Source organism: Conger conger, chromosome 2 (assembly GCF_963514075.1).
Source record: "Conger conger chromosome 2, fConCon1.1, whole genome shotgun sequence".
In the NCBI taxonomy this organism is placed as follows: Eukaryota; Metazoa; Chordata; class Actinopteri; order Anguilliformes; family Congridae; genus Conger; species Conger conger.
In genome coordinates, this window is record NC_083761.1 from 80135874 (window position 1) to 80163035 (window position 27162).

General features: G+C 48.9%; 1 protein-coding gene across 1 annotated transcript in view; it reads right to left on the bottom strand.

Annotated features, from left to right (window-relative positions):
* The window catches only part of ttyh2 (tweety family member 2), a 92243-nt gene that overhangs the window by 4926 nt on the left and 60155 nt on the right, over positions 1-27162 (bottom strand). The window contains exons 4-13 of the mRNA XM_061231234.1: positions 26295-26515; positions 24021-24116; positions 17823-17895; positions 7543-7612; positions 7325-7380; positions 3868-3960; positions 3479-3571; positions 3225-3367; positions 2629-2814; positions 1574-1652 (exon numbers count right to left, since the gene is read on the bottom strand). Coding sequence (XP_061087218.1) covers positions 1574-1652; positions 2629-2814; positions 3225-3367; positions 3479-3571; positions 3868-3960; positions 7325-7380; positions 7543-7612; positions 17823-17895; positions 24021-24116; positions 26295-26515 — 1110 coding nt within the window. The remainder of the gene's footprint in view (positions 1-1573; positions 1653-2628; positions 2815-3224; positions 3368-3478; positions 3572-3867; positions 3961-7324; positions 7381-7542; positions 7613-17822; positions 17896-24020; positions 24117-26294; positions 26516-27162) is intronic.

A 27162-nucleotide genomic window follows, 5' to 3' on the forward strand; every position in this document is an offset into this window, starting at 1 on the left:
GTGGCACACACATGCCAGAGCTTTTAGATGGCAGACAAATACAAATATTGGTCCAAATGTCTTCCCCCAATTTGAATCCTGTCGCCCAACAGTAAGACAAAAATCTGGAGAGCAGTTGTACTCCCATAATCCCCACAGATGGGAGAAAATCTTCAAATCTTTAGATAAAATTTAAATGTGCATCATAATATGCTTCTTTATCCTGCTAAATGACATTAGCTACAGTAAACCGTCAGAAAGTGTAATTGGGCCATTGGGCTGTTTCAGTAACGGGGTGGGGGGGTTTGTGAGCACCTATCAGTCTGCATTGAACAGGGCGGCCATCTTGGCAGTGGAATCGACTGGTAGACATTTTGTTTTATTTTTATTCTCTGTCTGTATGCTGCTTCTAATTTCTTCAGGGCTTCAAGACACGGTCACTGCTGGGAGTGTCAGCAAAGGCACAAGCAACACTGGTCAGCCTCCTTTATAAAATAAATAAAAATAAAAAGAATACAAATCGCAATGGGGGCATTTCAGCCGAGCACGCGAAGGAGCCAGCAACAGGGGCTAATTTCAGCTGGAGCCAGAATGGGGCCACCGCACAAATAACAATAGCAATTATTGCAGAAAAAACCAACCAGGAAGAACTGAGGGGGCTACGCAGTTCGCCGGGAGGTCACAGTGCACCAGGAGGTTGCCACTGTAAGTCGCTTTGGATAAGAGCTTCTTCTGAATGGCGGTAGCCGAAAGGTCACGCGTATGTCAGCTCCTGCACAAAGTAACGGCGCTTGCAGTACCGTTGGCGAACAGCAGGGGAGCCGCCTCCTCAGTCCGCACATATTAAACAGAGAGAGGCGGAAGGGGCTCTTATTTTTTGTGTGATGTCCTGTGATGTCAGAATCTCTGTATGAACCAGGGGTGCGGAACTGCAGTCCTACAGGGCCGGTGTGTCCGTTTCTCGTGAGCGTGCTTCAGCATTTAAGTCGTTAATTGGCTAAAGGGTCTGTACAGGGTTTCTGAGGCCTGCCTTTCCCGCTGACTGAAAGGAAGCCACAAACACCTGCAGACACTGTGGCTGCCCAGCTGTGCACTCCTGGGGTGCTTCACAGTACCGAAACCTAGTATTATTTACCTAGTCCTGAAATAGACTAGGTACAAATCTCAGTTAAAAGAGCGGTCCAGGTTTAAAATGAGCTGTAACTGAGTTTAAAACGAGGTGTATGTCCCTGTAACTGAGTTTAAAACGAGGTGTATGTCCCTGTAACTGAGTTTAAAATGAGCCGTATGTCCCTGTAACTGAGTTTTAAATGAGGTGTATGTCCCTGTAACTGAGTTTAAAACGAGGTGTATGTCCCTGTAACTGAGTTTAAAATGAGGTGTATGTCCCTGTAACTGAGTTTAAAATGAGGTTTATGTCCCTGTAACTGAGTTTAAAATGAGGTGTATGTCCCTGTAACTGAGTTTAAAATGAGGTGTATGTCCCTGTAACTGAGTTTAAAATGAGGTGTATGTCCCTGTAACTGTGAGTTAGAGGTGGGTGGGGTGAACAGCAGGGTCATAAGAAGGACTTGGCTTCTGGGGCCCAACGCACCGAGGGTGGAGGAGAGCCTCTACCGATGAGGGGCACGTTCTCGTACCGAGGGTTCCCCCCAAAAAGAACAGACTGGTTCCTGAGAGAGAGAGAGAGAGAGAGAGAGAGAGAGAGAGAGAGAGAGAGATGTGTTATAACAGGACACAGAGAGTGCACTCACTTTGGAAGTAAAAATTGTCAGCTTCATTATCTCACTCACTCACTCACTCACTCACTCACTCACTCACTCACTCACTCACTCACTCACTCACTCACTCACTCACTCACTCACTCACTCACTCACTCACTCACTCACTCACTCACTCACGACTCACATATACTCAGACACAGGACTCACACTCTCACACACACACACACAGGACTCACATGTACTCAGACACAGGACTCACACTCTCTCACACACACTCTCTCACACACACACACACACGCACACACACATACACACACACAGGACTCACATGTACTCAGACACAGGACTCACACTCTCTCACACACACTCTCACACACACACACACACACACACGCACATGCACATGCACATGCACACACACACAGGACTCGCATGTACTCAGACACAGGACTCACACTCTCTCACACACACTCTCTCTCACACACACACACACACACACACACACAGGACTCACATGTACTCAGACACAGGACTCACACAGGACTCGCACAGGACTCACACACACACACACACACACGCGCGCGCACACGCACACGCACACGCACAGGACTCACACAGGACTCACACAGGACTCACACAGGACTCACACACACTCTCTCTCACACACACACACACACACACACACACACACACACACACACAGGACTCTCACACACACACACACACACACACACACGCACACACACAGGACTCACATGTACTCAAACACAGGACTCACACAGGACTCACACACACACACACACACACACACAGGACTCTCTCTCACACACACACACACACACACACACAGGACTCACACAGGACTCACACAGGACTCACACAGGACTCACACACACACACACACACACACACACACAGGACTCACATGTACTCAGACACCGGGGCGTTGGAGACGGCCTGTGCAGGGGGGTGCAGGCTGGTCTGGCTGCCCAGGCTGCTGCTGTAGCTGCAGAAGCTGTGCATGTTGGCGCGGTTTGGGTTGTGTGCGGCGATGCGCCGGGCCTGGGGGTTGAAGGGGTCCTCCTCATCGATGTCATCGTAGTCCCGCTCCCTGCGGGGGGGGGAGCGTTACCATGGGGATGCAGGAGTGGGAGGGTGAGGGGCGCTCATCTGCAGGAGAGGAGGGGTGCTGTAGGGGGGTTTCAGGGAGGGGCTCACCTGCTGTGGGGGTGAGTGGGGTTTGGGGGTTTGGGAGTTTGGGGGAGGGGGGGTTTGGGGGAGTTTGGGGGAGGGGGGGTTTGGGGGTGAGTGGGGTTTGGGGGAGAGGGGGTTTGGGGGAGGGGGGGAGGGGGAGTTTTGGGGGGTTTGGGGGGTTTGGGGGTGAGTGGGGTTTGGGGGAGAGGGGGTTTGGGGGAGGGGGGGAGGGGGGGTTTGGGGGTGAGTGGGGTTTGGGGGAGAGGGGGTTTGGGGGAGGGGGGGAGGGGGAGTTTTGGGGGGTTTGGGGGGTTTGGGGGGACTCACCGGCTGGTGATGTGTCTCCAGGCTCGGGAGGTGGCACACAGCATGGTGCAGAAGGCACAGGCGGCCAGCAGGGAGAACAGACAGAGGTACAGCAGACCCTCCACCCCGTCATAGCACACCCCTATCAGAGCGTCCAGGTAGTCCTGTACAAAAACACACACGCACACGTACGCACACGCACACGCACACACAGGCATCAGGCACCTTACACTGGGAGGGCACTGGGGACTGGGGGATTATGGGAGTTGCGGTACCTTGTGTAGACTGCGGCAGTCCAGCAGGGCGGTTAGCTGGTGCAAACTGGCCTCGGAGGAGTTGAGCAGGTTCTGAATGCTCAGCAAGTCCCTCTGGAACAGACGCCACAGCGACCACACATTAGACTACTGTACACATGAACAGTCACGCACAGACACACACACACACACACACGCGCTGACAAACACAACCGCACACAAACATGCACACAAACCCATGCAGAAAAACACAAAGACAGACACACACACACACAGACATTCATTAGAACACACACATCCCACAATCAAAATATCAGATTAAGTGAAAGAATGGGCAGTAGGTGCAGAATAAAATGCCCCCCCCCCCCCCCACCCTGTCCCCCTCTTGGCCGACACCGGAGCGCTCTCACCTCAGCACTGGGGAACAGCGGCACGGCGAACTGCAGCAGGCCCTGGATTTGGATCTGCATGGTGGTCAGAGACCTCTGGAATATGGTCAGAGACTGTGGGAGGAAAGGAGGGGACACAGACTGACGCTGTAAGCCAACCGGACGTCCCACAACCAAGACACTATAATACAACCAGACCCACAGACACTATAATACAACCTGACACCAAGACACTATAATACAACCAGACTCACAGACACTATAATACAACCAGACTCACAGACACTATAATACAACCAGACTCACAGACACTATAATACAACCAGACTCACAGACACTATAATACAACCAGACTCACAGACACTATAATACAACCAGACTCACAGACACTATAATACAACCAGACTCACAGACACTAAAATACAACCAGACCCACAGACACTATAATACAACCAGACTCACAGACACTATAATACAACCAGACTCACAGACACTATAATACAACCAGACTCACAGACACTATAATACAACCAGACTCACAGACACTATAATACAACCAGACTCACAGACACTATAATACAACCAGACTCACAGACACTATAATACAACCAGACTCACAGACACTAAAATACAACCAGACTCACAGACACTAAAATACAACCAGACTCAGACACTAAAATACAACCAGACCCACAGACACTATAATACAACCAGACCCACAGACACTAAAATACAACCAGACTCACAGACACTAAAATACAACCAGACTCACAGACACTAAAATACAACCAGACCCACAGACACCATAATACAACCTGACACACAGACACTATAATACAACCAGACTCACTGACACTAAAATACAACCAGACCCACAGACACTAAAATACAACCAGACTCACAGACACTGTAAACCAACCAGACTCATAGACACTGTAAACCAACCAGACAGCCCACAATGAGACACACAGACACTATAAAACAACCAGACACTGTAAACATTTACATTACATTATTGGCATTTGGTAGATGCTCTTATCCAGAGCGACGTACAGTTGATTAGACTAAGCGGGAGACAATCCTCCCCTGGAGCAATGCAGGGTTGAGGGCCTTGCTCAAGGGCCCAACGGCTGTGCGGATCTTATTGTGGCTACATCGGGATTAGAACCACTGACCTTGCGTGTCCAAGTCATTTACATTAACCACTACGCTACAGGCTGCCCCAACCCCCCAAACCAACCAGACAGCCTGCAACAAGACCCACAGACACTAAAATACAACCAGACTCACAGACACTGTAAAACAACCAGACTCACAGACACTGTAAAACAACCAGACAGCCCGCTCTGCACCCTCACACCAAACATGCGATGCTGTAGGCACAGGGCTAAAGACACTTAACAAAAATAAAAATAAAAGATAAAAGAAGTGTGCATCTCTTTTCAAAATTAAAAGATTTGTTTTGCCTTTTTACCAGCAGAGGGAGCCATGCTCCAATCCAAAACCCTGCCTGTGAGCTATTGATCGAGGCCAGAGGGGAACTCCATCACCCCAAACACCCCAGAGACAGGTACTCTGGGACACTACCCAACGGCCAGGGTGCGGAGAAGCTATTACATATTTATGATATAGTAAATAAATATATAAATATATAATATAATAGGCAGTCTCTAGCCCTCATTAAATTTAAAACGCAGTATAATTTAGAAAGGCTTAAAATGGAGGACCCAAAAACACTCCATTTAATGAGCTACACACAGGCAGCAACTCCCCATCTGAATATCCCACAGATGAAAACTCTCCATCTGACTACCCCACAGATTAAAACTCTCCATCTGACTACCCCACAGATTAAAACTCCCCATCTGGCTACCCCCACAGATTAAAACTCCCCATCTGACTACCCCACAGATTAAAACTCTCCATCTGACTACCCCACAGATTAAAACTCCCCATCTGACTACCCCACAGATTAAAACTCCCCATCTGACTACCCCACAGATTAAAACTCTCCATCTGACTACCCCACAGATTAAAACTCTCCATCTGACTACCCCACAGATTAAAACTCCCCATCTGACTACCCCACAGATTAAAACTCCCCATCTGACTACCCCACAGATGAAAACTCCCCATCTGACTACCCCACAGATTAAAACTCACCATCTGACTACCCCACAGATTAAAACTCTCCATCTGACTACCCCACAGATTAAAACTCCCCATCTGACTACCCCACAGATTAAAACTCCCCATCTGACTACCCCACAGATTAAAACTCCCCATCTGACTACCCCACAGATGAAAACTCCCCATCTTGTTAACAGTGTAGACCCTGTGAAAGAGCAGCACGCACACAGTGTGAAAGAGCAGGCGCTTCAGTTTAACGGCGCGCAAAATATAAAAAACAGGAACGAGAGGCAGACAGTGAGAGAAAGAAGTGAACGAGAGATTAACAGAAGGAGCAAGAGAGACAGGAGACACTGAGAGAAAGAGCAGGAGGGAGAGTGAGAGAAAGAGAGAGAGAGAGAGGAGAGAGAGAGAGAGAGAGAGAGAGAGAGAGAGAGAGAGGGAGAGGTTTGTCTTCATTAACCTGCTTCTTTACAGACCCAGTCTTCTGTTATAATGTTCGGTTCAATGAACACGAGATGTAACTTTTAAAAGCCAGTTATTTTACCCGTGTAAGAAAAAAAGGAGAACCTTTCAGAAATATATTAGGTTTAAGTTACCCTGTGATAGGTGGTGGGGGGGTATTTCCATGTAGGTAGCAGTGGTGGGGGGTATTTTGTCATAGGTGGCAGTGGTGGGGGGGGGGGCATTTTGTGATAGATGGCAGTGGTGGGGGGGGGGCGGGTATTTTGCGATGGGGGCAGAGAGGGAGGGGTATTTTCAGAGGGTGGGGGGAGGGAGGGAGGGGTATTTTCAGATAGGTGGCAGTGGTGGGGGGTATTTTGTGACAGGTGGCAGAGAGGGAGGGGTATTTTGTGATGGGGCAGAGAGGGAGGGGTATTTTCACAGGGTGGGGGGAGGGAGCACAAGCTCTCGGCTGCTCATCCTTTCCACACCACTGATCTGATCCACAAGAGCAGCCTGATGTGAGCTGAGCTGCTCTCCGAAACAACGCTGAGGATTTTATTCTCTCTTTATGGCCTGACCTAAAAACCCTGCTCTGAAAGAGAGAGAGAGAGAGAGAGAGAGAGCTGGAGTGAGCGAGAAAGTGACTGAACAAGTGTGTGAGAGGGTGAGAGAGAGAGAGAGAGAGAGAGAGCGTGTGAGAGAGAGAGAGAGAGAGAGGGAGAGGGAGAGCGTGTGAGTGAGAGAGAGAGAGGGTGAGAGAGAGAGGGAGAGGGAGAGAGAGTGTGTGACAGAGAAAGAGAGAGAGAGAGGGTAAGAGTGAGAGTGAGAGTGAGTGTGAGAGTGAGTGTGAGTGTGAGAGAGAGAGAGAGTACATGGGTCAGGGCTCCGCAGGCTACAGTACCTGCTGGAAGGGGTTGGGCAGACTCTGGCTGCAGTACAGGTAGTAATGCACAATATCTGCAAGAGAGGAGGGAGAGGAGAGGGGGCGGGGCTTCAGTGACACGATTAGGCCATGAACCCTCAAAGGGTTCCACAGCCAAATCCATCCAAAGACCACTGAAAACAATGCCATTACACAAAGGCGCCCCCTGCTGGCAGGGAATGGGGGATTCCACTCACCAGAACTGATGAAGCCCTTGGTCTGGTTCATGAGGAACTTGTCCGGGGACACACAGAAATCGCTGGTGCCCTGAAGCCAAAAGGAGGGCAGATTAGTGTCTTCACAAGAAAACACACACACACACACACACACACACACACACACACACACACACACACACACACACACACACACACACACACACAAATCACTGTGCCCTGCAGACAAGAGGAGGACATTATTTTCTTATTCAGGAGGGAGAAACACACACACACAGGTTCTCCGCATTGGGTGGGGATTTAAGGGCAAATAATAGAGACTGTGAGCCAAATGCAGCAGTGCCCCAGAAATTAAGGTCAGCCAGAGAGCTTTTAAAAAAAAAAAAGGCGACGCCCGCAGGATCCCAGGACATCGCGGATTACCCAATCACGGGCTACCACCGCGGTGGATTCAGCTCGGTTCTGCATTCCAGACACGGACGCTTCTTAATCCCTTATTTCATGTTCCGTTTTTTGTGCCGACTATCGAGAACAACTCGCCGTCGGCACACTAATATAGATATATGGAGGGCTACACGTGCCGTTTGCAGCCGGGATACGCCGCTCGTGAGGTGGTTTGTAACACCCGCGGATGCCTGTGCTCCGAATGCGGCCGCAGCCTAATGGCCGCGTGCGTTCGCATACATTCGCACACAATTAGCGCGTACATTCCCCACGGGACCCAACAGTAATGTGCGCTCCCGTCTCTACGGCTCGTTAACCGCGGCCGCGCTCCAGTCGCGCGACAACGACACTTCTTGTTTAACCAGGGCCAATTACGGGCGAGCGTTTTTTCACGACCTGCATCTCGAGGATATTTCGAAAGGAGAAAATTCGGCGAGACCCGTCCCACCGTCCGTCCCTCCCTCCCCATTTTAACAGTCAGCATCTTTCTAACAACAGCGAGAGCGGGGTTTGTCTGCTCGCTACCGAGCGCGCTCAGCAACCGTTTACCTTCCTAGCGGGACGAGATTTAAATCCCTGCGTAACTGCCAAGGATTCCATAAGCCGGCTGTGATCAAAGAGAAGATTCCCTACGCTCTGACTCCTAGGCTTTCAGCAGGCGGTCCGCGGACCTCTGGGAGCCTTTGAAGTTCTGGGAGCGGGTCCCTGGCTAAGATAATTAAAAAGGAACAAAACAAAACGGTCTTTTTGAGCAGCCTGTAGACTAGTCACTAAGCTACATGACTGGGACCTGGAAGGTTGGTGGATCAAGCCCCTGGTGTAGCCATGACAAGATCCGCACAGCTGCTGGGCCCTTGAGCAAGACCCTTAGCCCCACATTGCTCCAGGGATGACTGTGCCCTGCTTAGTCTTATGAACTGCAAGTCGCTTTGGATAAAAGCCTCAGCTACATAAATTCTTCTTCTTCTTATACTACTACTACTACTACTACTACTACTACTACTACTACTAATAATATTTTATGATAGGGGTATGTATTAAAAACCACAGCAGTCACATTGTAAAAAATATTCACACTTTCTGAATAAATAAGAAATTTAACTCCATACAAATTATAAAGTGGGTGAGTATTCACATCGGCTGCGTCACCACAGCCTGTCAAAAGAATTACGAGCGATTGTAAATGAGCTAGTTAGCGAGCTAATTTAGCCGGTTACAGCTGAGCCAGAGCATCGTTGCTTTAATCTAACGGGTGAAAACGTCATAGCTGTCGACATCCAATGTAAAGTGAGCTGGCGAAACTCAACAGTTGGCCGTCTGATTTATTGAACCCCTGCCAGACCTCTTCGTTCAGCCTCCACAGGCCGCTTGGCACCTCCCCCTCTCCGAACCTCCACATCACGCTCACGACTACTGTCTGTTCTGGCTCCACGGTGGTGGAACGAACTCCCCGTTGAGGTCAGAACTGTAGAATCTCTCCCCACCTTCAAGCGCAAGCTGAAGACACACCTCTTCAAGCAGCACTTCTCCCCATCCCTCCCTACCTCCCTGTGAACCTTAATTGTTGTCTCTGTGACTTGCTTTGTGTATCGGTATTTTTAGTTGGCTAGGTAAGCAGTGTTTGGATAGTTAACTTTGGTCACTTTTGCTCTGTTTGTTTGTTTCTTTGTTCTCAAAAAAAAAAAAAAAAAAAAAAAAGGCCATGGTCCTTATCTTTGTTGTACAGGTAGCAGTTGAAATTGTACTTCCCTCTAGGGTCTTTCAGCGAACTTATCCCTGGTTATGGGTATGCACTTTGTTGTATGTCGCTCTGGATAAGAGCGTCTGCCAAATGCCAATAATGTAATGTAATGTAATTGAAGATGGCGGTGGCTGAAGCTGATGGCTGCGGTGGAGCCGTGCTGTAGCGTGGTAATATTCAGCAACATATCAAACCACATTTCTGGAGGATTTTTGAATTGAGGATTTTAGATGCATTGGCCATTCCGCACGCAAGGTCCTGTGCGTGCATCATCACATTTACATATCTGGTGGGAATGTTTCACCCAACACCGCCACCAGCGGAAAACAGAATATAAAGGAGCAATTTAAGAATGCAAACACAATAAATCGGTATTGCTACAAAAATGCCATCATGAGAAGGTATCAAAAATATGTTTAAAAATTTTTTTTTTTTTATATGAACAGATTATGGATTGACACTTTAACACTGTGCATACTGCATTAACAATGCTGCACACATTCAGTTATACTGTATGTCTAAAATTTAGATTGGTAGCGTAGTGTGACTGGCATGTATATTATTTTGGTATGTAGCATTTTCTGTACTAGTACCTCAAAATCACCATGCTTATGTATTTCTGGGACGTCCTCATATAAACACAGAATCCCACTACTGTGATAGATCGAGCCTGTTCCTATTCAGAACATCCAGCTAATAGCTTTCTCAGGTCACAGTAAGTGAGTTTCTGTGTAACACTAAAACGCTTAATTTAATATTACTGCAATCTACGGTCTGTGGTCAGGAGGCTGAAAAATTGCATTAAAAAGACTGGAGTTTAGACAAAGGACTATTTACTGGGTTTATCACGCTTGCTAAAAAATAAGATATTGTCACCGGCCTGTGGCGTAGTGGTTATGGTAAATGACTGGGACCCGCGAGGTCGGTGGTTCGATCCCCGGTATAGCCACAATAAGATCCGCACAGCCGTTGGGCCCTTGAGCAAGGCCCTTAACCCTGCATTGCTCCAGGGGAGGATTGTCTCCCGTTTAGTCTAATCAACTGTACGTCGCTGTGGATAAGAGCGTCTGCCAAATGACAATAATGTAATGTAATGTAATGGTTCCCTCCTAGGGCACTGCAGTACCTCTTTAGAACAGTAGGCGGCAGTAGTGCTCAGTGCGATATTCCTCCACATTAAAGAAGGCAGGGCTCTCTCAAAGACAATGGAAGACACAAGATTCCACTCCACTGAAATTTCTCAGCGTACCAAGGGGAACAGCCGATCCTACCGTAGCCAGGTACCTCGCGAACAATGTCAAAACGATGTCTCAATCTGCGTGCGGGAATACGGCCCCAAAATAAGAGTGCAACGGCAGTGCCAGTGAGCTCCAGACGTGTGGAGCCGCGCTTAATTCACGCCTTATGGCAACGAGGCCGTTAGGCTACGCTCAGCACAAAGCTAATGACACGATCACAGCCGCCACAGTCACTGCCACCGCCACTCAAACTCCCAGTGCGTCTGTAACGTGAAACGCACAGGAGGAGGGAGGGGAGAAAGAGAGCGGGAATAGAAGAGAGGCTGGAAACGCCAGCAGGTGCTCTCTCCTCCAGCAGACCTGGTCACGTTAGCAGGTCGTAACGGCCTTACGGGCAGAGGTTGGGAATTAGCCTTAGCGGGCCACCAGTGGCAGGACAGCCTGTTCGCACTCTGTAATTGGAGTGCGGACAGCTGTTTACGCGCGTGCATAAGCGATTATGTGGCGGGTAAACGCCCTGGGAGTGCCCCCCCCCACCCACCGCCCAGTTGGGTATGGATGAGCGGTAGATGTCTCTCACACAGTCACACAGTCTGTACAGACTAGGGGATTAGCACTGCAATACAAAAACAAAAACAAAAAATGGCTGTGCAGTTAAGGTGGAACGGAGGGTTCCACCCCCACAGTGTGCGGTAAAGTCAGCTCCACCTTAAATCGGAAGAATGCAAGGACACGGAACGGAGGGTTTGAGCGGAGAGTCGTGGGGGGGGGGACTGGAGAGTTATGGCTCCGATTAGTTTTCCCGAAACAGATTCTTGACCGCCGGCCAGCTCTTAAACGGGCTAAATCTAAATCACCGGGCCATAAAGGAGAGCATAAATGACACTCCTTCCAATTTCTCCCATCTCCCACCTTGCTGGCCCACATACCCTCTCCTGTTGCGCATCCAGTCCATCGCTCATTTCCTGAGGGTTACGACGGCTGAAACCCGCCCGATTAGGACGTAGCGCGTGTGGTTTAGAGTCGATTTCCTTTTTCCTTTCCTTTTGAAGACTCTTTGAAAGAACCACTCAATCCTGGGAAGCCCTGTTTTCTAGAAATTGGCCTGTTACGAGTATCCCACAATTACCCGTCCCTGGCCCAGCAGGTTAATGGCTACAGTGACCTCTGACCCCTGGGAGATACTAACTGATTCAGGGTCTGGCAGTGAGGGGACCCGTTCGATCTCATCGGGGGGATTAGCGCATCCGGCAGCTGAGTGAGAAAGGAAGGCCCTGGAAATAAATGATTCTATTATGAGAACATGTTTGGCTTGGTCGGTATCCGAAATCTGCGGGGAAATGCGTTTTAACAGCAGCCCAAGAAGAGCGCTTGACAGCTGATACCACCCCACCCCCACCCGCCCCTCAGATACACACACACACGCTCACACACACATGCTCACACACACACGCTCTCACACACACACACACACACACACACACACACACTCACGCTCACACAGACACACTCACGCACACAGCTGTTGATTTTGGACGTGGTACTTCATCGCAAGTTGTGAGAAGTATGCTTTTAACCTCTGTGTATAATTCCTGTTTTACACAACAGTTCTGACCTTTGTTTTTCCATTCAGGTTGATAATTTGTCTTTGTAGCTAGTGTCTTATGTCAGGTTCCTCTTGGAAAATAGATTAGGATCTCAACAAGATCTTCCTGCCTAAATAAAATACATAATTGAAAAATGTACATATGTATTTGTCAATAAGTGGATCAATAAACGGATAAGAGAGAAATGTATTCTTCCCACGAGAAGGACATGGGACTATCCTACGGTGCTTTGTCTGTGAACATATTGTTAGCAGAGCTTCATTCTTTTCACATCTGATGACCATACCAGACACAGGCACGAACACCCACGCCAGGTGGAATGCGCTGTGCTTACCGAGTTAACGCAATCATCCTCGCCAATAATGGGGCCATTCAACACAAACCCAGCCATGTGACAGGGTCAAAGGCGGAAAACAACAAATAAATGGACAAACAAGAAAATAGCTTCTTTTTTCCCCCCCACAAAATTCAGCACATCCTGTTGAATTTTTCTGTATAAAAACAGAGAGGGTCAAACCAAAAAAAACTAAAAAACTAAGTTGGCAAAGAATGCCCTAGCGCAATTTATTCCTTTTCATTCCATTCCAGTGTTCTTTATCTAAAACGGTCAGCTGTTCTCATGATGTCATCACTCCAGCTCTGAATGAATCCCTATCGAGGACATTGCAAACAAGCACCACTAAAACAGATACATTTACTGAAGGCCAAGCAAAACTTTTCTTCATAATTTAGGCTAAGCAGCACTTATTATTCCACTGAAGTTGGACAAATCTAGACCCAGCCGCACACTACCTTGTGGATGTTCATAACCTTTTATTAGAGAAGTGCAAATGATTAAAACTAGGAGCTGCATGGGAAAATGCACTGCGATGGGAAGTATGTAATTCTAAATGTATGCAGAGGCAATGGTCTGCTTGCATACAACCTTTCTATTTGCCTGGAAAAAAAAAAGCATTACACAATGAAGTAAGTCACTGTACTGTTGAAGGTACATTCATACATGTAAAAAAAAAAAAAAAAGGTTTCTTGAAGGACAGCCAATCAGATATATAGCTGATAGCCAATCAGATATATCGGCAAAGGCCTTTCAATATTAGCAAACCTGCATTAAATCAAATTATCACACAAAGGAAATACAGAGGCCTCTCAACCCAGAGTGAAACACAGTCCAAATCTCTTAACCATTTATCTCAGCAGCAAAAAATAAAATAAATAAAAATAAATAAATAAATAAAATGAAAATAAAGATGGAGAGAAAATGAGAAAGGAAGAGGGGGAGAAAGGGAGAGAGCAGGGAAGGAGGGAGCGAGTGGGATAGAGGAGAGAGAAAAGAGACAGAGAGTAGGACAGAGAGAACCCTTCAGAAGAAAATCCCAGGTGCTCTCAAATGTCAGTCACTACCGTTACCCCACTTTTGAAAAGATTATTATTTGCGGTTGAAGTTTAACAACAAAGGGAAGCGGAAAACAAGAAAGGACCCGCTCTCTAAGGAGCCTGTAGCTGCCTGCGGACAGAGATACGGTGGAGACTGTGAGAAGCGAACTTATGCTGGGTCACTCGCTCAGATAAGCAGCCCTGAGGGACCTCCATGCACCGGGAGAGATAACGGCAATCAGATCTACGGTGACCCACTCTTTCTTTGTAGGAGCCTCTCAGCAAGGCTACAGAAGCCCCCGTCCATGTTTAAGCCATTACACTACATTACATTACAGTTATTTAGCCAATGCCCTTATCCAAAGCGACTTACTGTACAGTTTATTAGACTAAGCAGTTGATTAGACAATTCCCCCTGTGGGGTGAAGGGCCTTGCTTAAGGGCCCAACAGCTGTGCAGATCTTATTGTGGCTACACCGGGGCTTGAACCATCAACCTTCCAGGACCTTAGCCACTAGGCTACAGGTTGTCCCAGTCATGTACCTTAGCCACTAGGCTACAGGCTGTCCCAGTCATGTACCTTAGCCACTAGGCTACAGGCTGTCCCAGTCATGTACCTTAGCCACTAGGCTACAGGCTGTCCCAGTCATGTACCTTAGCCACTAGGCTACAGGCTGTCCCAGTCATGTACCTTAGCCACTAGGCTACAGGCTGTCCCAGTCATGTACCTTAGCCACTAGGCTACAGGCTGTCCCAGTCATGTACCTTAGCCACTAGGCTACAGGCTGTCCCAGCCATGTACCTTAGCCACTAGGCTACAGGCTGTCCCAGTCATGTACCTTAGCCACTAGGCTACAGGCTGTCCCAGTCATGTACCTTAGCCACTAGGCTACAGGCTGTCCCAGTCATGTACCTTAGCCACTAGGCTACAGGCTGTCCCAGTCATGTACCTTAGCAACTAGGCGACAGGCTGTCCCAGTCATGTACCTTAGCTACTAGGCTACAGGCTGTCCCAGTCATGTACCTTATCCACTAGGCTACAGGCTGTCCCAGTCATGTACCTTAGCCACTAGGCTACAGGCTGTCCCAGTCATGTACCTTAGCCACTAGGCTACAGGCTGTCCCAGTCATGTACCTTAGCAACTAGGCGACAGGCTGTCCCAGTCATGTACCTTAGCCACTAGGCTACAGGCTGTCCCAGTCATGCACTTTAGCCACTAGGCTACAGGCTGTCCCAGTCATGTACCTTAGCTACTAGGCGACAGGCTGTCCCAGTCATGTACCTTAGCCACTAGGCTACAGGCTGTCCCAGTCATGTACTTTAGCCACTAGGCTACAGACTGCCTTACCTACCTTTAAAAGCACACTGTGTTTTAAGATGGACAATTAAATAAGAATGGCCTCCAGGTTTTGTAATGATTTTACTGGGCAGAATATATGGTAGACCTCAATGAGAAGCTTTCTTAGGTTATAACATGACATAACATGACATAATGGCGAGAAGAGACCATTCACCACAGCAATGCTCGCCTTTTCTGTGTGTATGAGTGAGTGAATGAGTGAATGAGTGAGTGAGTGAGAGAGAGAGAGAGAGAGAGAGAGAGAGTGAGAGTGAGTGTGTGAGAGAGAGAGAGAGTGAGTGTGAGTGAGTGAGTGTGTGAGAGAGAATGAGAGAGTGTCTGTGTGAGTGAGTGAGAGAGTGAGTCAGAGAGGGTAAATGGTTGGCATTTATATTGCGCCTTTATCGAAAGAGCTGTACAACTCATGCTTCTTGTTCACTCGTTCATACACACACACACCAACGGCAACCCTCCGACTGCCAGAGCCAACTGCTATTACCACCTGAGCCCACAGTGATTTAGATACTCCATCCAGGAGCCATAAGTCTTCATAATCACCTAGAAAATCTTTCCACGAATCGGCATATTTCTTCCTAAGGTCACCATAACATCAGCGGCCGCGATAAGTTCTCAGTTTCACCCATTGTGCTAAAAAAAAGCAGTTTTATTTTATTATATTATCACATTTTCGAAACAGACGGGTTTATGTCACACTGCGGGGTAAGTGAGAGCTGGCTGGCGGTTTAACAGCTCTGAAAGAGACCGAAGAACACCCTCATCACTCTTAGCAGCCAGGCGTCTCAGCCCTGTTTCCCCCCGAAAGGACCCAAATTACACCCAGGTACAGCGCTGCTGAGGAGAGACCAGAGGCACCTCTGACCACCCCTGCTGAAGACTACACCTAACTTTAGCTCTGGGGGCGACATTTGGGGGCGACCCAGTCAGAGGGTTGCCGGTTCGATCCCGCCCTGGGTGTGTCGAGGCGTCCCTGAGCCTAACCCCCAATTGCTCCTGATGAGCTGGTTGGTGCCTTGCACGGCAGCCAATCGCCGTTGGGGTGTGAGTGCGAGTGCGTGTGTGAATGGGTGAGCGAGACGCATCGATTGTAAAGCGCTACATAAATGCAGACATTCACCATTTACCATTTTAGCTGGGAATCTAAGCTGGTCTCTGGTTGGCCAAAGCTGGTCTGTGGCTGGTTAAAGCATCATAATCTCTCAAGGTGGCCAAACTTACTATAGGGTTTACTATAGGGTTTTAGGCCGGTTTGAGCTGGAATGGGATGTTACGCGAGGCAGACCACAGGGCCCAGTCTCCAGGAGTCACTGGACCTCAAACAGAAGCCCCTTAAATATGAGTGGGGTCCAGAGGTGAACGCACACACAGAGGGGTAAGGACCCCCGTCCCTCGATATCGGTCACGCATGCATGGTCCAGTTTAGGCCGGTTTGAGCTGGAATGGGATGTTAGGCGAGGTGTAAGGATATCTGGCACACACGCATGGCCTTCACAGTTCTGTGTGAGGCATGTTGAGGGAGAGGTGACGGAATACATAAAATAAATTGTGATAGGGACCTTGTAGCCCCACCTAATACAAAGACAACAGAGCTCCACCATTCGGTAACAACCAATTGAAGCACCCCAATGGCGATTTGAGGATACACTTCTTCTGACCGCCGGGTGTACCCCAGGATGGCATTGTTCTATTGGGTACTATACTCTTTGATTGGCAGAGGTCTTCTCTGTTTTCCACCAATAAATGTGATATTATTACTAATCGATAATAACGATATTATTATTGATATCTTATTCCCCATTGCCCCGTGTCCCATTTAAGGAGAAGAATGAGCATCAGGGTTAAGAGTTCTGCTGCCCAAGGTAGGTTTTCACTCCACCCCTAACAAAGCACATCTCATTCAACAGCTAGAGCAGGGCTGCCCAACCCTGTTCCTGGAGATCTACCATCCTGCAGGTTTTCACTCCAACCCTAACAAAGCATACCTCATTCTACAGCTAGAAATCTTGAGCTGCTAATTGGTAGAATCAGATGGGCTTTGTTGGGGTCGAAGTGAAAACCTACAGGAAGGCAGATCTCCAGGAACAGGGTTGGGCAGCCCTGCTCTCGCTGTTGAATATGGTGTGCTTTGTCAGGGTTGGAGTGAAAGCTTACAGGACGGTAGATCTCCAGGAACAGGGTTGGGCAGCCCTGCTCTCGCTGTTGAATGTGGTGTGCTTTGTTAGGGTTGGAGTGAAAGCTTACAGGACGGTAGATCTCCAGGAACAGGGTTGGGCAGCCCTGCTCTCGCTGTTGAATGTGGTGTGCTTTGTTAGGGTTGGAGTGAAAGCCTACAGGACGGTAGGTTGGACAGCCCTGGTTGAGAGGCTGATGAACAAAAGCAGCAGTAACGTGTGAAGAAAGCAGACTGCTGTGATTGGCCCATGATTGGTAAATGGTCAGTGATTGGTCACGCTGGCTGTGACTGGCAGCCCCTTTTGTCTGTAGTGGCTGTAGATGACTGGCACGTCAGACCTCGGCGACTGTTCCCACGGTAACTCACCACAGCGGTGGCAGTGTCGGCACCTAGCGACGCCCAGCTCAGGATCAAAGTCAGCACCCCGAACACCATCATCCTGCAGAGGAGAGGAGAGGAGAGAGAGGCAAAGAGACATCAATCAACCGCAAAAAAAGGTGATGCTTGTGATGAGTACGAATAGGAGCCCGAAAACTTTAAAAGCACCTTGCTTTCCATTTGCGAATCACCGACAAGAACATAGTAGCGGTCATATCCCGTCATCAGAGTATATCCTGGCATATGACCAATAACACATTTTACAAAACACATTGTCCAAATGAAATGCTGGACACATTATTGCAGTGTGTTATGGCATTGATCCATAACCTTTCATATCCTGCCATGACAGATTATACCAGGCCTGGAGATCTACTATCCTGGAGGCTTTCACTCTAACACTAACAAAGCACACCTCATTCAGCAGATAGAGCTGTGCTGCCCAACTCTGTGCCAGCAGACAGAACGCCCTGAAGGTTTTTACTCCAAACCTCACATCCTCTGATCTCGTTAAGCTGGTAATGAATCAGGTGTGCCAAATTAGTGGCTAAAAGGAGACTGGAGGATAAAACTCCAAGAATAGGGCTGTAAGCCATAGCCATGGTTACAGAACAGTAGATCAGTGTACACACCGTATTCTCTGGAGTGCAATACAGTATACGGTTGTGCACACCACGTATTTATACAAACAAAACCTCAGTCGAAGAACACGCAGAGCTAGAACATAAACATTAGAGAGAGAGAGAGAGAGAGAGAGAGAGGGAGAGAGATTGCTGATGGCTGAGAAGCTCCAATAAGCTAGATTGACGGCTCTTAATTACTTGCCAGTGTGTGTAGCCTTAAGATCAATAGACATTAGGGACACTGAGATTATTTAAACCAAGCAGATCAATCGTAGTAGTGGTGGTGGTGGTAGCAGTAGTAGCAGTAGTAGTAGCAGCAGTAGCAGTAGTAGCAGTAGTAGTAGTAGTAGTAGTAGTAGTAGCAGCAGCAGCAGTAGTAGTAGCAGTAGTAGTAGTAGCAGTAGCAACAGTAGTAGTAGCAGCAGCAGCAGCAGTAGTAGTAGTAGTAGTAGTAGTAGTAACAGTAGTAGCAGCAGTAGTAGTAGTAGTGGTAGTAGTAGCAGTAGTAGTAGTAGTAGTAGTAGTAGTAGTAGCAGTAGCAGTAGCAGTATTAGTATTAGTAGTAGTAGTAGTAGTACTAGTAGTAGTAGCCGTAGCTTAGAGTAGTAGTAGTAGTAGTAGTAGTAGTAACAGTAGTAGCAGCAGTAGTAGTAGTAGTGGTAGTAGTAGCAGTAGTAGTAGTAGTAGTAGTAGTAGTAGCAGTAGCAGTAGCAGTAGCAGTATTAGTAGTAGTAGTAGTAGTAGTACTAGTAGTAGTAGTAGTAGCCGTAGCTTAGAGTAGTAGTAGTAGTAGTAGTAGTACAGCAGTTGTAGTACAAACTGCAACAGAAAACAACCCTACAAGTAGCCTGGATCAATAGGTATTGATTGAAATTCATGCCAAGCAGATCATTCATTGTCCATTTTTCAGTGTAGATTTATTACTACACAGTATTACTATTGTAGCATAATAATTACACTGGTTTTACAGTTACCCACTCCACATTCCAGTTTACTGCACTGATTTACATTCGGAGAGAGAGAGTGAGAGAGATTAATATTCTACATCCTGATTTACAATTATTGTGATTTCATGTTGCCTATTTATTTATTCTTTATTTTTTTGCTTGCTTGTTTGTTTGTTTGTTTGTTTGTTGTTGTTCACCCAACAAGCGTTGGCAATACAAGTGTCCTAATTTGTCATGCCAATAAAGCATTTTGAATTGAGAGAGAGAGAAAGCGAGAGAGATTGGAGAGAGAGAGGAAGAGAGAGAGAGCGAGTGTGAGAGAGAGAGAGAGAGAGATTGGAGAAAGAGAGGAAGAGAGAGAGAGCGAGACAGAGAGAGAGAGAGAGAGCGAGAGAATGGGACAGCACCTGGGTCTAACCTGAAAATCCACTTAAAGTCCAGACGGGCAGCAGGGGGCGAACACACTCGCGATGGGCGATGGGGGATGAGGGCTAAACTTTGCCCTTCGTGCCCGCCGCCCGTGGCGGCGGGCACGCGAGTGCAGCAGTGCTCTCAGGGTAACGTGATTCGGAGCAGCTCACGGGCAGTAATGAATTTCACATCTCGCAGAAGACCTCCACGGCGTTGCTGAGGGCGGATGATGGGGGGGGGGGGGGGCGGGGGGTGGTATAGCCGGGTGAGGCTATTGCCTGTTTATCAACGCTACGGGCACGTATCGGACCGTCAATGAGATTACAGATCTCTCGCAGTCGCTGCTGTTATTGGACAAAATAATAAGCGCCATCCATCAGCCGCCCCCCCCCCGGGGTAAGGACCCAGGGGAATCCCAAACAAACGGCCCGACGAACAGCGGCCTGACAGCCAATAACGCCGGCGTTTACCCCCCCCCTTTCTCACGAACACACAAGCATCGAGCCCGTTTGTCCTTCTCACGTTCTCCGTGGCGTATCGGGATCTTTCGTCACGGCCGAAACGGCGGCTTCCCGTCGGGCCACGAACACACGACCCGCTCAATTCCAACCCCCGTTTCGGGGGGGGCGATGTTTTCTCGGGATAGCGTCAGGGGGAACGCATCTGGCGTTTACTTCCGTCCGCTAGTGTTTATCTGTTGCCAGGAGAGGAGTTCATAAATTCAGCTGACGGACCTGTCCGTGGCCCCGTAGCACAAGCCGGGAGACCAAAAATGCTGCGAAGGAAAGTCTGTTGTAAACAGACCGCTGCAGGAAAACTGGGATCGCACGCAAAGGAGGACGCACGCAGGCGCTCGACTCTCTCCGAGGTCGAATTCAGCTTCTGCTGCGCTTGTCTTGGGCATATGGTTCATCCAGAGGCCCACTAAATAAATAAAACTTGCTTGGTACTACGCCTGGGTTGGAAGGCATTCTCACGCTCTGACGGTGTAAGAGCAGAAGCCCACTCGCACATACTGACCTGTCAGAATCCCTCAGGCACGGGGAATACCCTACAGCGCACCCCGGTGGCCGAGGAGGGTCCGTTCACTCAGCGGACAGCTAATTAAACAAGGTTTCATCAAATGGTAAATGGTAAATGGTTGGCATTTATATAGCGCCTTTATCCAAAGCGCTGTACAATTGATGCTTCTCATTCACCCATTCATACACACACTCACACACCGATGGCGATAGGCTGCCATTCAAGGCCCCGACCAGCTCGTCAGGAGCATTTGGGGGTTAGGTGTCTTGCTCAGGGACACTTCGACACAGCCCAGGCGGGGGATCGAACTGGCAACCCTCCGACTGCCAGACGACTGCTCTTACTGCCTGAGCCATGTAGACCCATCATGTGTTTGAGTGGCAACTGTATGTGAGGAACACATAGGGTGGGAGGGGGTATGTACTCCAGCCTCTGGGCTGAATGAACAACAATCTGCCAGCCAGCTTCTCCACAGGAACCAACACTTCTAATCTGTTTACATAGGGCCAACCCTGCTGTTGGGGCCACCCGAGACAGGACAGAAGGCCTGTAGTGTAGTGGTTAAGGTAAATGACTGGGACCTGCAAGGTCGATGGTTCGATACCCGGTAGCCACAATAAGATCCGCACAGCCGTTGGGCCCTTGAGCAAGGCCCTTTACCCTGCATTGCTCCAGGGTAGGATTGTCTCCTGCTAAAACAACTGTACGTCGATCTGGATAAGAGCGTCTACCAAAATGCCAGTAATGTAATATCCTCAGATTTTGGTCAAAAGCAGTGCCATTTTTGAGGGTACTTTTAAACTTTTTAAATCACACTTTTTTTACATTTTATTTCTTTGATTTGCTTTTATGAAGGCTGAATGTAGAATAAACTGTTCACAGCATGTGACATATTTGTGGACGGTGCAAGCATATGAACATCAGGGGGGGGGTTGAGGGGGTAGAAGGGAGGTGGGGGCCATAACCAGGAGTCCCCTGGGACCCCAAAACGAATCCCAAATTCCACAGAAATACAAGCAGCTCATGTTCCCATGCAGGAATTCCCCCTGTAGGGTGTGGGATGCCACATTATCACCCACATCCATCCTGAGTGCCTCTGAGGGAGAAGACCGGTATCAGCCTCCAGGAGACTTTGATTTAGTGTGCTCTGTAGCCGTACAGAATCCGAACGGGAACCCAACTCAGGGCTTGGGTTTGGCTTGGACCGTCCGCCGACCCCACCTCCACCAGCCGGACTGGTTGGTATGGAAACCACTGATCCCGGGGTGGCTCCAATGGAGATCCAACGGAAGACTGAAAGTGAGCTCAGCCCAGGCTGGGAAAAATGGTAAATTTATAAAGCGCCTTTATCCAAAGCGCTGTACAATTGATGCTTCTCGTTCACCCATTCGCAGACACACTGACACACCAACTGTGATTGGCTGCCACGCAGGGCAGGAGCTGGTTGGGGGTCAAGTGTCTTGCTCAGCGACACTTCGATCAGCGACCAGGGTGCGATCGAACCGGCAACCCTCTTACTGCCAGATGACATGTGTGTGTGTATGTGTGTGTGTCTGTTTGTGTGTGTGTGCGCGTGTGTGTGCGCGTGTGTGTGTCTGTCGGTGTGTCTGTGTGTGTGTGTGTGTGTGTGTGTGTGTATGGGAGCATGTGCGTGTGTATGTGCGTGTGTCTGTCTGTGTGTCTGTCTGTGTGTCTGTCTGTGTGTCTGTCTGTGTGTCTGTCTGTGTGTCTGTGCGTGTATGTATGTGTGTATTTGTGTGTGGGTGTATGTGTGTGTGCGTGTCTGTCTGTGTGTGTGTGCGTGTGTGTATGTGTGTGTGTCTGTGTGTGTCTCTGTGTGTGTGAGTGTGTCTGTCTGTGTGTGCGCAAGTGTGTGTGTGTGTGTCTGTCTGTGTGTGCGTGTGTGTGTGTGTGTGTGTGTGTGTGTGTGTGTGTGTATTTGTGTGTGTGTGTGCATGTCTGTGTGTGTGTGTGTCTGTCTGTGTCTCAGTGGCTGATCAAGCCGGACAGTGATCCGTTCGCCTCATTAAGCTGTACTGTATGGATTTCACGGCCCATGGATCGGTCTAACAGGGTGACCACCACAGAGGAAGTCTTCACGGCTGAACATAGACATGGGAACTGACAGTGACTGAACAACAATCCGCCTGCCGGCTTCTCCACGGGAACAAACACTCCATATCCTGAGATTTTGGTCAAAAGCAGGGCCATTTTTGAGGGTACGTGTGTGTATATGGCCGCATGTGCGTGTGTATGTGCGTCACCCCTCCTCCCCACCCAACAACTGCATGTTGCAGGTACCACAGGACAAACACATCCATGCCTCCACAATTTTCCCTCAAATTTTCATGTGTAGTATCACTGTCAACCTTCACGTAAAGACTGTAGTCAGGCCTGTGCGGTTCTGTGGGGAGTTTGGATGTTCTCCCCGTGTCTGTGTGGAGTTTGGATGTTCTCTCCGTGTCTGTGGGGAGTTTGGATGTTCTCCCCGTGTCTGTGGGGAGTTTGGATGTTCTCCACGTGTCTGTGGGGAGTCTGGATGTTCTCCCCGTGTCTGTGGGGAGTTTGGAGGTTCTCCCCGTTCTGCGGGGAGTTTGGATGTTCTCCCCGTGTCTGTGTGGAGTTTGGATGTTCTCCCCATGTCTGTGGGGAGTTTGGAGGTTCTCCCTGTGTCTGCGGGGAGTTTGGATGTTCTCCCCATGTCTGCGGGGAGCTTGGATGTTCTCCGTGTTCATATGGGCTTCCTCTCTCGTGCCTCTTGCCCAGATATGATCCAGCTCTCCTTTCCCCAAGAGAAGCTGGCAAGCGGACTGCAATTCAGTCACCATCAATGCACTTGGACCCCAGTCATCATTGAAATAAATAAAAAAAAGTATTTAAAAAAGTAAATATAAGCGCACATTAATCAACATTTTCAGTTTCCACATGCAGCAGAGTTAGCTAAAGATAATTTTCAAATGTAGTCCCTCACCTGCATGTGTTTGGGACTGTGGGAGGAAACTGGAGTACCCAGAGGAAACCCCCCGCAGACACGGGGGAGAACATGCCAACTCCACACCCTAGAGAACCCGGGACCTCCTTGTTGCGAGGCACCAAGGCCACCATGCCGACCATCAAAGTTTGGACCTCTGCACACTGTGCATTAGCGAGCGCTATGGAACATGAATAGGAACAGCACTCACGTGGTCAGCAGCCACCGAGACTGCTTGGCCAGTCCAAGGCAAGCCATCAGGCAGATCACCAGGTCCAGGATGAGCAGCAGCAAGTAAGTGAGCCACCTGGAGGAAAGAGGGCCAGACTACATCATCAAAATCCCACAAAGAGATGCAGAAATTTATGAATTAGGCATATGCAAGAAGCATTTCACTAAAAGATTTCACTCGGCACTTCTGGGAATCTGTTAAGTGTGCCCCCAAGTATTTGTCGTAGCGTCTGTATGAAGGTCATAAGTGTGTCAGCATGTATGGTGAGTGTGTGGGTGGTGTGTGTGTGCGCGCGTGTGTGCGCATGTGTGTGTGTCGTGTGTGTGTGTGTGTGTGTGTGTGTGGGCATAAATCCTACTCTGTTCACTTCCTGGCTCCACCTCAGGACCCAGACCAGGTGATTAATAATTAATGTGCAGGATCCATACTGCTGAATATTTAATGCACTAAAACCTGCGCGTGGGGCTCCAAGCCCCTTCTCCCCGCCCAACAACTGCAGATACCACAAGACAAACGCATCCATGCCCCCACATTCACACCCAGAATATATCCGCATTCACACCCGGAATATATCCGCAATCACACCCAGAATATATCAACATTCACACCCGGAATATATCCGCAATCACACCCAGAATATATCTACATTCACACCCAGAATATATCAACATTCACACCCGGAATATATCTACATTCACACCTAGAATATATCCGCAATCACACCCAGAATATATCTGCATTCACACCCAGAATATATCTGCATTCACAGCCAGAATTCCTCTACATTCACACCCAGAATGCATCAGTACCCTCTTGCTGACTCCAGAGCTGACCTGGGCTGCAAATTACTGCAAACCGGTGACAAATTATTCTAATTTATACACTCCTAATTGAACTTACTCTGGCCGGGCGCCAAGATTTTGTGCACGACTGTGTTTGTGCATGCGCGTGTGCGTGCGTGTGTGTGTGTGTGAGTGTGTGTGTGTGTGTTAGTGTGAATGCTGCTCTGAAAACATTCTAGCAAAATCTCAGCTCCAGTCCATCTCCCTGTGGCGGTCTCTGAGCAGCTCAGGTGAGGACGTGACTCACCGTCCAGGAGGCTCAGTCGACGAGCGACGAAAAAAGCTCCAGGGGAGCGAATCAAAGGTGCCGTTAACAGATTCCTCATCGGCAATCCCCGCCCTGAGCTGTAATTAATCAAGCTGAAAGGGGCTCCCCACACCCGCTTCTCTCATCCTCCCGTCATTATCCGCTCGGATAACAGCCCCATTGCAGGCTGGGCCACGAGGAGCCGGGCGTTACAGGCGCTTAAGGTCGCCGGTATGAGCATTTAATGAGCATTGGGCTGGGTGTGTGTGTGTGTGTGTGTGTGTGTGTATGTTTCCACTCTACAGCACGCTGGCCACCTCAATGAACCTAACCCCATCCTCACTGCTGACCTACAGCACAGCAAGGAGTGCTGTCCCCTAAAGGCAGGTGCCAGGGGTTCCTATGAGCAACAAGAGGGCAAGGCAATTTTACAATGTTTCGAACAGAGAATAATACCAGAGAACACAATAATGCACACTTACCTGTCTAAGAGTGCGAGGGCTCAGGCCCAATGTCAACAAGGGGTATACTAGCTGTGTTCATTTACACTCAACTATGAGGACAATCACAAACTCTGAACTTCAATTCTCATTCCCAATATTAAGAATGGGAATGTCTGCACACCTGTAGTACTTATCTCTGGCTACCTATAGCACTCACCTGTAGTACTTATCTCTGGCTACCTATAGCACTCACCTGTAGTACGTATCTCTGGCTACCTATAGCACTCACCTGTAGTACTTATCTCTGGCTACCTATAGCACTCACCTGTAGTACGTATCTCTGGCCACCTATAGCACTCACCTGTAGTACTTATCTCTGGCTACCTATAGCACTCACCTGTAGTACTTATCTCTGGCTACCTATAGCACTCACCTGTAGTACGTATCTCTGGCCACCTATAGCACTCACCTGTAGTACGTATCTCTGGCTACCTATAGCACTCACCTGTAGTACGTATCTCTGGCTACCTCTAGCACTGACCTCTAGTACTTATCTCTGGCGACCTGTAGCACTCACCTGTAGTACTTATCTCTGGCTACCTCTAGCACTGACCTCTAGTACTTATCTCTAGCTACCTGAAGCACTGACCTGTAGTACGTATCTCTGGCTACCTGAAGCACTGACCTGTAGTACGTATCTCTGGCTACCTGCAGCACTCACCTGTAGTACTCCACCTGGCTGGTCTGCTGGGCGATGGCCGCCAGGTCCACCTGGGTGTGGTCCCAGTCGGGCAGGCCGAGCAGCTGCTTGATGATGCTGTCGGCCATTTGCTGCATGAAGCGCAGCGTCTGCACGTAGTCCCCGCGCGTGGCGAAGATCTCGTCCAGCCGAGAGAGGTGCTGCTTCAGCCCGCTCTGCATGCTGCCCATGGTGCCCGACACCTGGGGAGTCAGAGAGCACGTGAGTACAGGAGTGGGAACGATGGGAGGGAAAGATGGTGAAAAAGACACAGGAAATGGAACAGAATAGAAGAGAAAAGGATATCCCAGTGGTTCCCAACCCTGCTTCTGGAGAGCCAGATCTGTTCTGCTGGTTAACTCAACACTAAATTGACCAAATCTGGTGGCAATTTTGGGTTAAAATCAACAAGCAATTAAAAGCTCCCCATGACCAGAGAGAGAGAGAAAGAGACAACATTTGAGTGTTTCTTCTTCTAGGGTGTTTTTACCTCGAGAGAGAGAGGGAGAGGGAGAGGGAGAGGGAGAGAGGGAGAGAGAGAAAGAGAGAGAGGGATGGACAAGGTTGGCTCGCGATACGGATGCGTGAGTCTGTACACGTGGAGTTTGGTTCAGGGAAGGTCTCTCTGTGACGGCTGGGGCACATTTCCTGTATAATGTGACATTTCCGCCGTACTCCGTGTTTGGGTTCAGCCAAACAGAAAGGTCAGACAAACCGGAACATGCATATTTTCACTCACGTGCAGAGCCCAGATGCTTAGTCACACGGTGAGTGTGTGTGTGGCCTGGGCCCCGAGGTATACTTCTTAGCTTTTAGTGCCTGACAGTTCTGGGGGATTGCTCAGGTCCCT